General features: G+C 31.2%; 1 protein-coding gene across 1 annotated transcript in view; it reads right to left on the minus strand.

The window, feature by feature from the left end:
- Positions 1 to 13,299: 13,299 nt before the first annotated feature.
- Positions 13,300 to 15,416, minus strand: part of LOC118200996 (protein AATF-like) — a 72,518-nt gene continuing 70,401 nt past the window's right edge. Inside the window, exon 14 of the mRNA XM_035373004.2 lies at positions 13,300 to 13,404. Coding sequence (XP_035228895.1) covers positions 13,356 to 13,404 — 49 coding nt within the window. The 3' untranslated portion in view covers positions 13,300 to 13,355. The remainder of the gene's footprint in view (positions 13,405 to 15,416) is intronic.

Consider the following 15,416-nt stretch of genomic DNA (forward strand, 5'->3'; position numbering starts at 1 on the left):
TTTCTTAACAGTAAGCTTTTCTCCAATAGAGGTTTGTTACTACAAATCTCATTTCCTTTGCTAACAGCCTCTCATGCTGATATTATTTTAATATTCTAGCCAGCAATGTAGAATTTGTGGTTTCTTCTATGTGCAATTAGTTCTAAAGCTTAAGCTAGAAGTTCTTCAGATCTCCTAGCATGTTCATCTATGTTACCAACTTCTACCCGACGCAAATTGATTTCCTTGCAACTTTTTATATTATGTAACATAAGAGTCCAGTTTGCCTGAGGCAAAACCTATGCAGAGTTCTCCTAATTTTTTGCAACACTGTAGATATTAAGATAAAAAAAACATGCCAAACAAGTATTAATTTAGAAGTCAAACAACAAAAATCAGCGATTGAATCAATCAGCGATCACTGATTTTTGTTGTTTGACTTCTAAATTAACTGCAGATATATTTATGTTTCATGTATATTTCAGATGGAGTACTTTGAAATAATTTTATAATTCACATTTTTAACTGAAATATAAAAATCTGATATAGACAGCACAGTGTGGAATGCTAATATATAAATAAATTAATAATATTTTTTGCTGCATTTCATTTTAAGGAACGTGCAGAATGGGCAATATTTGTGTCGTTATTTCTGCCAGACGAATTATCGAAGAAACTTGTTTTTGTCCCGGAGGCTACGTGTAATAGGAGAGAATGGCTGGGCCACTGTCAACGAAGGTACTTCCAGCAGAGACGTTTTTATGAGGGATATGGTGGTCGGACTGAGAAGGGCGGGTTGGTCCTTAAGTCAAATTGCAGCTGATACCCACATGGATGCGAGCATGGTGCATCTGCTATGGCGACCATGGTTGGAACAAGTAAATGTGGGGGAAAAGGAGGGGTGCAGGTGCAGCCAGAGTGATGTCAGCATGTGTGTATCGACGCATCCGCTGACAAGCTGTGGTGATCCCGCAAATCACTTGTACCGCGATTCTGCAGCACGTGCAAGATACCCTGGATGTTTCCGTGTCGACCAGTTGAACGTGGCCTGCACTCACGATGGCCATTAAGAAGACTGCCATTGACCTCACAGCATAGACACCAACGTTTAGAATGGTGCCGGACTGGAGCGATGTAGATGACAGAATGGCGAAACACTGTGTTCTCAGATGAGTCACGCTTCTGTTTATCCAGTGAAAGTCACCGCATATGTGTGTGGCGTCGACGTGGAGACAGATCTAATCCGACAGTAACTGTGGAATGTCCCACCGTGCAACAATGTGGCATAATGTTTTGGGGTGCTATTGCCTATGATTCCAGATCACCTCTAGTTCGTATTTAACGGCCCAACGATACTTGGATAATGTACTGCGGCCGGTGGCAATCTCCTACCTTCAAGGGCTGCCTAATGCAGTTTTTCAGCAGGAAAACGCCTGACCACACATTGCTCTCATCTGCTAACATGCTCTGCAAGGTATACAGATGTTTCCCTGGCCACCGTACTCTCCTGATCTGTCACCAATCAAACACGTGTGGGATGTGATTGGACGATATTTGCAGACTCTGCCCCTGCCTCGTTCAGAAGACGAACTGTGCAGGGTTCATACAGTCCTTAAAATTTTTGGAATCGATTTTTGGTCCTTAAAAGTCCTTAATTTCGTCCAAAATCGGCAGAAGGTCCTTAATTTTAAACATCAGAAATTTCTGTCTGTTTTTACGACTGCCATTTTGAGTGTGAATTAACATTTTGGAGGTATATTTTTGGCGATTTGCTGACAAATATATTTATCTTTTGAATGGGTTCATGGGTTTTAATTTGTTCCTATTTCTAATATAAATAATGGGATACTCGGAATTTCTGAACTTATGTTTCAATAAACATAAGCATTTTGAAATTATTTCATTTTTTCTAATGAAGAGCTCTTGAACAACTTTTCGCTTTTTGGAATATGAATTCTTTAAACTGTTCTAAATTTGGCAACTTATCAACATTTTGGCAATTTTAAGATCTGTTTCTATAGAAAATTTTTAATTCCGAGATCTAGAAATTTTTCGACAGTTTTTTTAGAACATTGTTAAGCATAAATTATTGAATTATTTTAATAATTAATATTTAATCTTTTAATTATTAGTGATTTTATTAGTCATTTTAATTTTTTTATTTTTGTACCTCTTTCCTGATTGTGTTCCATGGGGCTCCAGCACATATAATTTTAGAAAATATCATTTTTGTCTATAAAATTAATTTACACTTTTTTCCTCCGATTTTATTTCAAAATATTTCTGGCTTTATGCTGTTACAGAATTGGTAGTTTTTTTTTTTTTTTTTTTTTTTTTTTTTTTTTTTTTTAACGTCTGGAAGAACAATGAAAACATAATAGTTGAATGTTTTACTTCTGATACTAGAATCTTTTTCTTAACATTTTTATCTTCTCTTTATTTTCTCTACTTTTCACTAGACACAAACATGGAAAATATCAAAAATGCTTCTAATATTGAAAACTGACAATTTAAGCAATTCATCTAATATGTCTTAATGCATAATACACAAGGATGGCGCTAGGTATTTTCCCATCTGATGTAATCTCTGTGGATCCCAAATTCTGCTTCCAGTCCCTGTTCTAAATTCTAAAAGTTTTTGACATTTCTAGATTTTATTCTTGGTGTGTCACTAAATTCTAAAAATTCTGCCACACCAGCTCTGTAACTGGACCTTACCATATATATTTCATATTTCTTATGAATGTTCTTATTACTATAGAAATAAAATGAGCAGCTTTTTCTATACATTTTCAATACATTTAGTGTTTTTAGAATAACAAATTTTTAAGTAAATCCAAAAATTCTAAAACGAAAAGGAAACGTGGAAGAAAGAAACTGAATACATTAAGACAATAGAAAATTATTCTTCAAAGATATGTACAGATATTATTATGTAAATTACCCAGTTGTTTACAATTTCAGCCTTTACTATAATTTTCTATTTTCTCACCAGAATGCAAGTCACTTAGACAATTTTTAAACTGAGGCTTTTGGAGTGTAAGACCAAGAGTGTGTTTCTAACCCCCCCCCCCACTTGCTCCCTGCATTAGTTCCTGCCAGCTCTGATAATTTGTAATTATTCGTCTTTACATTATTGCTGCTGACATTTGAATTCATTATGACGATAGAGTTACTGAGCCTAATTAAAATGAAATGAAATTGTATAGTTTTTGATCACTAGTTCATATTTTTAGTTTGAATTTGATTATTCTTGTTTAATTACATCACCATAAGCTGTAACTGATTTTGTTAACATAAGAACATGCCTTTGATTTCTAAGTTCTTTTTAAATAAGAAGCTTATTTAAACCATTGTCTGACTTTGTAGTTACTTTTAGACATAGCGATAATTTGCTTGACATCTGTCCAGAAGGTTTTGGACTATTTAACTTTTACCAGATCAAGTAAACCCTCATAGGTACATTTTGGAGAGGTTGACAGGTTAGGAGATAAAACACGCAGAAACTAGTATGAACATTGTCTTGCGTATTGAGACAAAGTTCTAACTGTTAGAAAAGTTGCTTAAAGAGAAGGAAATAAAATTGGACAAAAAAAAAATATATATATATATATATAAATTGGACAAAATGTTTGGGAAGGCTTCAAATTAAAAAAACGTGTAAATATTTTGTTGAGTGTTATTGCTTACAAAACACAAATATTTTGTAGCTTTTAATGTGTAATTATTCTAATATCGTTTAAGAATCTATGTCATAAATTACATGTATTTTAAACTGTGGAATTTTATTAGATTATGATTTTAATAGGGCTTTTTTAACAAATATTGTTAGAAAATAAATAAAATTTAATAGTGCCCATGTAAATCTATAATGACTAAGGTTATCTAATTTAATCACTTATAACTAACTGGTTACCGTTAAAAATTATCTCTGCATTTTAAAGTGAGTTGTTGACTTTTATTAACCCTTATCGTGGTCACTAAGATAAAACACAAAATGTAAAAATTCATGTAAAACCTATTCTTCGCATCTAGTGAGACTTATATAATAGAAATAATGCAAAACAACTTATCACCTCTGGTGCTGTAGTGCAGTGCTTCGCAACCGGTGTGCCATGAGTAGGATATAGGTGTGCCGCAATCAAATACATGTATTTGACATTTTGCAATTTTTATCATATATCTAATACACAATGACAATTTTTTTCCTTAATAATGTCTATTTTAAATGTTTTTATATATTTCACTGTTGTGTGGTTGTGTGTTTGATTGTAAATGTGTCAGCATTTGAATTTTTTCGGCACTTCCTTGATAACTCGGAACTCTTTGGTGTGCCACAAAATTCCAGAAAGATTTTGTGCGTCGCAGGTGAGAAAAGGTTGCGGAGCACTGCTGTAGTGGATAATTAGGACCTTGAAGTATGTTAACTGAGTTACAACCCCTGGAACTCTACAAGAAGCTATGACAGGAACTGCATCAAACTGAGCCCAGCTAACTTTCAAAACTTGCAAACCGTGCTTATATCAGGCTTTTCAGGTTTGTTCTGATCAGCAGGTCTCTCTCTAGGGAAGTAGGAGTGGCGACAACAGCCACTCCTACTTCCCTAGAGTCTTTTGTTTTCAATCATGTTGATTGTGATTTTACTTCTCATTTTAACCTATGCCGCTTGACATAAAATCTACTTACTGTTTACTAAACCCGTAGACTGAGCAAGTATGTGACAAACTGAGACATTTAAAAAAAATCAATATAAAGCTAACTGTTAGTAAAACCTAAATAAAATGTCACTTATCTTCTTCCAGATATGTCCAATTATTATGAGTGTAAAATATTTAATGCTACTTGCATACCCGCCAACCTCTAAAGATAAAAAATTCAGAAGATTTCTCCAAAATTCAGAAGAACGTGAATAATTAATATCATGCTTTGATATTAAAAAAATAACAATTTATACAAATAGAAAAAAGAAAATTGTACTTACATTAGTAAATCTCAATTAAGTAGTAACGAAAAAATTTATTAGGAAACATAAAACAAGAACTTAATGTTACACAAAAAAATTATTGCAATGAATTTAGAGTGCATTTTTTTGGCTTTAGCCAAAAATTCTTTGGAAAATTTCCTGTCATAACAATTAGTTTCCTCATAACATTTAGCAATTAAAATGTTTTCTAGAGTTTTTGGTGAAATTGAAGAACGAAACATAGTTTTGTTTTTCTTCACAACACTGAAGACTCTCTTGCACTCAGCATTACTGTGTGGAATTACGAGAATAGCACATAAAACTCTTGCTAGTCTATCATATTTTGGTGTTCCATCAGCTCTTTTTATTCTTTTTAAGGTACCAACGAGGACATCAAGTCTATCTTCTCCAGAACTGGCAGTCTTCAAACTGTGCAGCAGAAAATTGGTTCTGTAGTTCATCTAAAGCATCATTAAGAACTTCATTTTGCAAAGGAAACTTCCTTACAATGTAATCACAGGCTGAGGAAAAGTACTTTTTAACACATTGAAAAAATTCTTTTCTCTCGCGATCTTTCAAAGAATTTACAAGTTCCCTGGTTTGATTTCCAATTATAAGATCATTGTCATCCTTTTGATTTGCCAAACTATTATAGGCAACACAAATCAACACACTGTTTTTCACAACGGACGGTTTTACAAACTTAGTATAAAGTTCTTCGAAAAGATCATTAAGAATTTGGATAAGCAGGGGAGATTTTGGCGAAGCTGATTGTAGAAGGGTATTTACACTTTCAAAAATGTTAATGGTACTTAACACAAAACTACAATATGCTTTGTTCAAATCCAAAGAAAGAAGATAGAAAATTCTTTCCTCCCGGCTAATAGAAGACTGTTTCTTCTTCCCTTCAACTTCTTTAACAAAGTTGACCTTTGAGGAGTCTTCTAAGCATTTTCTTTTTAAAGGGTTTGATTCTGTGTGTTGGCTTTTCCCTTTTAAAGCACTTTGATTAGAAGCAAAGTTGGTTTTCGGAATCTTATATGCCGACAAATTTGATGGGATCTGTGGTTTCGTTTTGGTTTCTTCGTGGAAATATTTTAGCAATGCATCCCACTGTTCAATAAACCTTCCTAACGCTCTGCCTAAGGATAACCATCTCGTGCATACATGTTTCGGAATTTTTCTCGTTTCACCAGAGCACAGTTCTTGGAAATTCTTTAGGTTTTCTTTCCTTTTTACACTTTTTTCCAGATAGAAAAACACATCAATCAGAAGCTGGTCAATATTTAATGGTAAAGCAGCTGCAGCTTTTTCTGCTGCCAAATTAATTAAGTGACATGGGCATCCAATAACAATTAATTCATTTTGTTCTTTTTTGAGGAAAGAGGCTACACCCTTTTTGTCACCCACCATGATATGAGCATTATCTGCACCAAATGAAATGCAGTTTGATATTGGGATGTTAAGTTGTTTCAACTCATTAATTACAAAGGAGGCAATATTTTCCCCTGTAGCGTCTCCATTTAACAATGGAAGACGCAAAAGATGAGTTTTCATTTCATTAGAAACATCACAGAAATATGTGACAACGATGGGGTAAAGCTTCCAATTGCTGTCGTTGCTGCCATCGATTGACACCGAAAATGCTGAATTCTGGAGTGCAGCTATCGTTTTACTTTGTGCATCGCAAGCAATTTGGTTCACAATAGAAGATGTTTTCATGCGAGCACAAGCATATTTCTGAGCAATCTTGGAGTCGGGAAACATCCGTCTGAAAAGTTGACCGGCGTGATCGGCAGGGTTTAGCAGCACGTTGTGTTCGATGAGGAATGCAGTAAACAAACACTCTGCCAAAATGACATCAGCATCCGAATTCGTAGCCGAATTTGAAAAAAAATCATCCGCTTTCTTTGACGTTGTCGAAGCCGAAGCATTAACTTCATGCTTTTTAGACTTAACATGCTTCACAATGTCGCTTCTTCCACCGTGACTTATTATGAAGTCACACACGCACACATTGCAAAATGCATAATTATTTCCTTTGAAGGATTCTTTAATTGTTGGAAATTTGGCTTTGTAGGCAGGCCAAAAATATTGAGAATACGTTTTTTTTTTTTAAACTCATTTCGTAACAACGACGTATTAAGAAAATTCATAGCACGTGCAAACAAACAAAAAAAAAAAAAAAAAGCGACAATCCACGCTTGCTGAGTAATTCTCTTGCTGCTGAAGCGAACGCGAAAAAAATAATCTGGCACCCACAAAGAAAAGAGTGGGAGAAACAAGTTCAGCGCATTGAATTGGCTGGTTGAGCGGTGAGTTGGGAGAAACTGCAGGTTACTGGATTCGAAGTAGTCGGTAGTTGGCGGTAAAACACGATGCAATTGGCGAAAAATTCTAAAATTTCGACAAAAATCACTAAAAACACTTGTAAAAGAAAAAAATGGATTACGATCATAAAATCGTAAAGACAAACGCATTTTCATAAAAATTACGAAAAATTCGTAAAAGTTGGCAGGTATGTACTTGATAAATTTTATAAAGTTGATTTTATTCTCAAACTTATTAATAATTATGTTTGATAATAATGCATCCTACTTATGGATCCATTTTATTTTTAGGATGGTATTACAAAAGTGAACTTCAGCATAGCTAATATTTTTAATTGAATTTATTCAGTTCCCATTTGCTTATAGGTCCTTAATTTTTTTCATTAATGGTCCTCTTAATTTTTGTGTGCAGAAATGTGTACGAACCCTGACTGTGGCAAATGGTTGAAAGGGAATGGAGAGCCATCCCTCAGGACACCATCTGCACTCTTATTGACTCTATGCCTAGATACAGAGATATTTTTAACGCCTCTGAGAGCGTATTTCACACATTAAAAATCGGAAATACGCTTTAAAAAACTAGCCAGGCATATTTTCACGCACTGAATTTTTAACAAAGGTTTAGCTTAAAAGATGCATAGCGCCCCACTGAAATCAACAAGTAATATTTTTTTCTACTCAAAACACCACTGAGACATTTTCGCCCGACTTCTCTGCAGCAAGGAATATAGGCGCCTTAGCGATCATGGCCAGGCAAAAGAAAGAATCTGAAGAAAGAAATTGAAGTTTCAATTTGTATATTTATGAGTACTGATTTCGTCATGCATTCCATATTACTGGATGGTTATTCGAATAGTAAAATTGGTTATCGACACACATGGTTTGAGAGTTCGCTGAAATTTCACATTACGAGCTGGAAAAATCTTTTGCACTCTTTTCAGAAAATTGAAGGCGAACTAAAAGCATATATAAAGGTAATTAAGTTTTTTAAAATTTTTCTAGCGTGATTTCTAATATGCCTTTAATTTATTTTTATGCTTATAGTGTTTGCATTTTTAATTCTTTCATTATTCTGCACTAGTCAGGAAGAAAGTCGAAATTTTACCAAGAACTACCAGTAAAAAAATAAAATTTTAATTCCAATCTTCTTTTTAAAAAATCATTATCTTCGCTAGTCTTGCAGTGCAAATCTTGGTGCTTTATTGCTATCTTTTCGTAAAAAAAAAATAGCAATTTTATCACGTTTTTCAGTACAAAAATTGGAATCGCATCGCTAATTGTCGGCTGTGATAAATAAGACATCTCTTTTCGATCTTCTAGAAGCAAATCGAGACTTAACTTTCTGGGTATATGAAGTTAATTCATCTAAGAGTCGCCCTATGCGAAAATCGATATTTAGCTAACATCTACCTATTCAAAAATCAGTATTTTGCGTAATTTTTGAGATTTTTACTGATTTTTGGGCAAAAATAAGTACTTTTTCGGATTGTACAAACTCTGGTGTAAATAGTCTTGTTTTCTTGAAATATTCTGTAGGAGAGAAGTATAATTATTATTATTATTGTTTTAATTTGATGAAGCAAGATTGCCAAACTCATTACTGATTTTAACTAAATGTCGCTCTTAAAACAACTGAAATTTGTGTTCGCAATTAGAAGATAAATTCTTTTCATATAAATATATAATTCCCCAAAATTTTTAATCCTAAAAAATTTATAAAAATGCATAAGTGAATAATTGTTAGGCAGGCTGGAAACACTTATCAAGGTGAAGTTGCCTCCAAACCTAACTCTTCAATTATTCAATTCGTGTTTCATCATCCACGTAGGCAAGGGTAAAAGCCAAAACCAACTCCCCTTTTGAAAAACATATAATTGCATTTATCTTATCTCTTGTAACATTTGCAACCTTAAATATGCAGGACAAACCGAAAATAGTCTTAATATTAGAATTAACAACCACAGAGCACATACTAAAAAATTCACTGCTACTAATTCTAACTCGCCTAATACAGCAGAATTAGAACATTTTCAAATACATGATTTCAGCAAAATTAGTATTCAAATTTTGGACATTGTGCCTGAATACAAAGAAAGATTACTTCAAGAGTCACTCTACATGCTTAAATTCAAAAGATTTTACCCATATGGACTAAATACATTCAACCAATACATTAAATTAATTCTGAAATTTCAACTTACAGCCATTTTAAATTATTCAGTAAAAAAACATTACGAAGAACCAGAGCAGGTAATAGACAGAAAAATTAATTTTTTCGACAATAAATAAAGTCAAACGATAATATTAATTATTACTTTCTTACTGAAAATTTCACCAAAAATATCATTACTTGGTTGCATACTTGTAAGCACAAATTCTTAATGATACTTATAAAATTTGCTAAACAGCATTTTACACAATATTATCAAAGACCTTGTTATAGATTTTTGCAATTTAAAATTCTCTACCAATACCAAGTAGAATAAATATTACTGCAAAATCAACTTCCTACATCCAAACTATGACAATATTCAGTTCAGCAAAATTTTCAGAAAATGTCAACAACAATTTCCAGCTTCTAAAGTACAAATCTCACCAGCTTTCAAGTATCAAAAACCTCTTAGCAAATTTCTAATTAACCACCATGATCTAGCTTCTACAGCCCACTGATACTGCAAAGAGCTTCAATACAAAGACTACATAGACGAATTTCATAAACATATTGTTACTGACAATTTAACAATAGTTAAAAACCAGCTTTTAAGAAATTTAATGGAAAAAGGCACCAAATTTAGACCAGTACTGAAAATTGGCAAAAATCACAGTTTTAAAAGTTTAAAAAAAAATCTAGACGAGTTCATAGTTAAAACTAGTTATAACCTTTATGGCTTAGAAACATTAAGTGTTAGAAGAATTGAAGCAAAGAATTCGAAGGATTGAATTCAACAGCAATTTACCATGGAATTTTCTCAGTCCTCTTTTGCAAGATTTGAAACAAAAATTCATAATAACCAAAATTGACAAAGCCAGTAATAATTTCAGCATTATTTGAAAACTATTTTATGTCTCACTAATTAATATTAAACTGAATAATGCCATTACTTACAAACTTACCAATACACAAGAAAATGTCATTGCAAAAAAGCTAAAAGCAATTCATAAGAAACTACAAATTTCACAGCTATCTAACTACAATAGATTAGCAAATCTATATGCTCTTCCTAAATTCCATAAATTACCACTCAAATTTAGATTTATAGCAAATGGTACAAATAATTATAAAAAGAATATAGATTATATATTTGCAATTAAACTTTAAAAAAAATCTGTATTTTAATTCATCAACTAGTTAACAAGCAACACAACTATAGTTGGATTATTTATAATAATGCTCCAGTTCTCAACACATTTAAAAGTTTAGAAATCAATAACATTAACTGCTATAACTTTGAAAATCTTTATACTTCTCTACCATTAGAAGAAATATTTACTAGTTTAATGCAACTCACACAACTTTTTCCTGACATGCTTAACATCCTTTCAATTGAAAAATGGAAAACTTACCTGAATTGTGCATTATTTAATAACTGCATTAAATTCAATAATAAGATCTTTCAGCAGGTGAGAGGATTACCAAAGGAGCAAGCAGTTTAATAAAACTAATACGAATTAAGATACTATTGAATACATTATTAAACACAGCAAAATTAAATTATATGATAAAAGGAAGAATTTCCAGTTTAATAATATTAAACTAATTAAATGGAAATCTAATATCTCTAGAAAAGTAATAGGTAATACTTTTTATAGCCAAATAATCAGAATAAAAAATATATGTACTGAAATAGAAGATTTAAAGAAAGAAATAATAAAGCTAATTAATGTTCAAGTTAATAACGAAGTCCCAACACAATTCATTAATTTATGTATTAAAAAGGCAGGCATTAACTTTTCCATGTAATTTTTTTACTCTTTATGATATGATAACATTACCTTAAACCTTAACTGAAGAGTAATGGAGGATTTTGAAGAATTAAAGGAGTATCACGTAAATATTAATTTATAAAAATGTATATTTAATCAATACTGGATTCCTTCCTTTTACTAATGAAGGGCCAACTCTTTTCAAAAAACTCAATTATAGCCCAAATTGAGTGAAGATCTTTATCTTTTTCTAGTTTTCCTTACTTTTGGCCAGTATTCAGTAAAGTTTTGATTAAACCTGTTGAAATTCAGTTTTAATAAATTAATACTATTACAATAAATTTCTCACTTTAAAAACATTAAAAAAAATTTCAAAATTAAAATTTGTTTAATTTTACTTCAAAAAATTTTTCCGTACTTTATTTCAAAAACATTTTCGATTTTTACAATCCTTAATAGTTTGCAACCATTTTTTCACATAATGTTACAGTTACGATTTTTACACATTTTTACAATACTTCACAGTTAGTAACATTTTTGCAACAGAACACAGATTTTACACTACTTAAAAGTTTACAGAATAGGTTTTTAAAATAGATCTAACAGATAGCAGCTTAACCCTCAACTTAACCTTATATTAGCACCCTCTAATTATAAAATTAGGAGAAACACACTACTTAACATCACTTAGTTTGGCAAATGCTGCTCCACTCTCCAAATACAAATATAGTTACTAAGTTAAATTAAAACTTACTATTTACTTGCCTTTTTAGTATTTTAGCATTATTTATGTATTTTTTAGATAATATCTAGTTTCTTTTTGATTTATATGCATAATTCGTGTCGAGGAAGTTTCCTGTAGGCAAGAGTTTCCAAATTACTTTGGTTTTCTACTCTTAATTGATTTTTTTAAATTTTAATTCTAGTCATTTACTTGCTTATTTCTCAAAATTCCACTTGTTTAAATTTCTTTTTAGTAATTCACAACATTTGGTTTTGACTTTTACCCATTTACCTACATGGATGACGAAACACAAATTGAATAATTGAAGAGTTAGGTTTGGAGGCAACTTTCCCTTGATAAATCTGTCTCTAGCCTGCTCAACAATTATTCACTTATGCATTTTTATAAATTTTTTAGGATTAAAATTTTTTGGAATTATATATTTATTCATGGATTTTGATACTTGCACTGAATTTATATGTGCTCTCAGAATTTAAATGATATTGTAGATTAGTTCGCAGCAATAATTAATCATTTATTTGTTTGCAATTAAATTTCATTATTTAAAATTTAATTAATCTTAATTCACTTCAAATTTGCTTTTTATGAATAGAGAATGTTTGTTAAATTCAAATTTCATTTCTTGCAGCAATGATGCAAGAGAATTATTTAAATTTAATTTCACTTTACTATTTATTCTTTTGAAACAATATTAATAAATTATATATTTGTAAAAATACATATAAACTTGAGTCAAAGCTTATCATTTCTTTCATAAAATATCATTTAATTAAGTATATAAGCTCTGGATATAACTAATTTTTGTATAAATTACAGCAAAAATCTGAAAATCCAGCATTCAACTAACTAATATTTTACACCCCCCTCTCCAAAATAAAAATTAACAAATGAGAGACATGTAAAGCTATTATAAAGTAAGAATAGGACTCTGTCGTCAAATGTGATTTAGCATCAACAAATGAACAAGAAAGATCGTAAAAGCATGATATTAATTTTATGTAAACCTAAATAACTCTAGATAAACATTTCTCTTTTTTTTTTTAAAGGAAGTACAAAGCTAACTCCCATTTATTTCTTTTTCTTTGCATTTCGAAAACTTTTCTCTGGGGCTAAAATCAACATATATATAGCTAGATTAATGTATAAAAGCAAACATTTTTGGATGTTTCAGCTTTCTTGAGGTCTAAGTTTTATTACTTATTCACAATAGATACAAGTTTTAATTAAGCCGAATTGTAGAAATTTTCTGAATTTTTAAGCTAGTGATCACACCCACTTAAGTTTATTTCATAAACAGGAATGTGAGTGAATATTACAAAATAATCTAATTATATCATCAAATCAATAATGAAATTACCTTTATATACAGAAATCTGTTTTATTCACAAATATGCAAACTCAATACATTCAGCTGTCACGATGTAACAGAACTTTTTCCAAATAAACATTTCAGCACATTATCCCTAAAACAAAGTAAAAACATTTTCAAAATTCATTTTAAAATAAGGTATAGAAAATTTAGTTAACAGAGTGACATGAAATTTATTACACATAAACTGAATGAATGACAACATTGTATGGAATGTATACAGTGAATGTTTTGATAGTGATCATATCTGTTATTTTTTAGAACATGTATAAGTATCAATATTGCACATGATCTTGGTACGATAGTCATCTCCACAGGAGACGAGATTATTTTGAATGGTGGATGTTGCCTAAAAAAAGGGTTCACTGTATTTTCTAATATAACAGTTATATTAATTTTTGTGAACAGAAATCTGATATGAAAAAATTTAAGTATGTTTCTTGTGTGTATACTGTGTCATTTCTAAATAAATATATGCTATAGAGCTTGCAAAATGCTCATGGCATAGTTATTTCGGAACCTAAATTCCTAGAACTGAAACCTGTCTAATGTAAATAAAACCTTTCTGTTAACAGACTGCCATATTGAATAAATGCACACTTTTAGCTTGAACCTCTGTGTTACTTGGATGCTATCTCTCTTCCTAATGCATTGGTATCAAAAATGTAAATGTTTTGGAAATAGGCACGATTAGAATGCCAAGTGAATTGTGAACACAAATGTTAATTTAAATAAAAATGAAAATTAGTCCGCCTTGACTGCCAAGTTTCTTAAATATTACAAACTCAGCATATTAGCATACTATACAATCAAAATTCTTCCTCTTCATTATGCCATCTATGTTCTACACGATCAGCATTTGCTACATCCTTTTCTCTTTTTTATCACACACACATATATAGAGAGAGAGCAGAAAATTACTCATTAAGCAAATTTAATAAAAACACCTTTTAAAAAATCGTCTGTAAATCTTCACAGCTGATTGTGTATTTAAGCTGGTTACTGTAACATAACTACATAAAAAGAAAACAGTACAAATGACACTTCAGGCTGAAATTATTAGGCATAATCACTATACTCAGTTTACTCCTGTAATACAAAGGATTATGACAGAGGTCTTCCTGTGACGTCATGATAAAGTTAATCGATCAACACGTTTTCCCATTTATGCACAAGTCTTATTGATTTTGCTAGCCTTGCTGTCAGCCTACTTTAAATAGTTTTCCTATATCAAGTTGCAATTTATCTCTGTTCACTTGTTTTAGTATTAACAGTAAACAAAAATCATTAGTTCTCTTCTCCAAAACACTGCATTATTCTTAATTTAAATGAAAAATATTATTATAATTATTAAGATAACTATGTCTTCTTTCTTTTTTAGTTTACTATTATTAAAATTAGTTGTCAATCATAATCAGAATTATGAAAAAAAAAAAAAAAAAAAATTTGGTAACTAGGTTGAAAATGCTAGGTAGGAAAATGAATGTCTAGTACAACGTATAAAATTTTGAAATGATTTTTTTCCCCCATTCAAGAACTGTATAACTGGTTTTAAAATGCTATAAATATCAAGTTGTGTCTCTAGGTAATGCCAATGCCAATGATTTGCAAGTTTCGGAGTGCCTATGGTTCAAAACCATGTACCTCCACATCAGAATTACTAATAGTGAGCAGAAATAGGAAAAATTTTGCATAAGTGAGTTACTTGATGCTCAATAGAGGGAGCCATAGGCTCGGGAAAGTTTATGGATAGGGATAAGAAAATAAAAACTTAAATATCATAATTTTTTTATAAGTTTTTAGGTTTTTATAATTTTTTTGTACTTTTATATTTTATACTTTTTTTGGTTTTTATAATTTTTTAATATACGATACAAACACTAAAGCAAAAAGCGGATAGGAAAGAGTTTACGATTAATAGGCTCATTGGCCGTGGCTTGTGTAGGATAGTGCAAATAATAAATGAACGCGGTGAAAATATTCTTAGGCAGATTGAGAATCTGCAGGAGATGTGATTCTTAAGTAAACAGATTGATAACTTTGCTTGAAGATCTTGAATTGCTGGTGCTGATGATGTTTTAAGCAATTATATGGCAGCTCGTTGAA

Source organism: Stegodyphus dumicola, chromosome 2 (genome assembly GCF_044657685.1).
Source record: "Stegodyphus dumicola isolate Sdum_Otavi_A_Nest chromosome 2, ASM4465768v1".
NCBI classification, from domain to species: Eukaryota; Metazoa; Arthropoda; class Arachnida; order Araneae; family Eresidae; genus Stegodyphus; species Stegodyphus dumicola.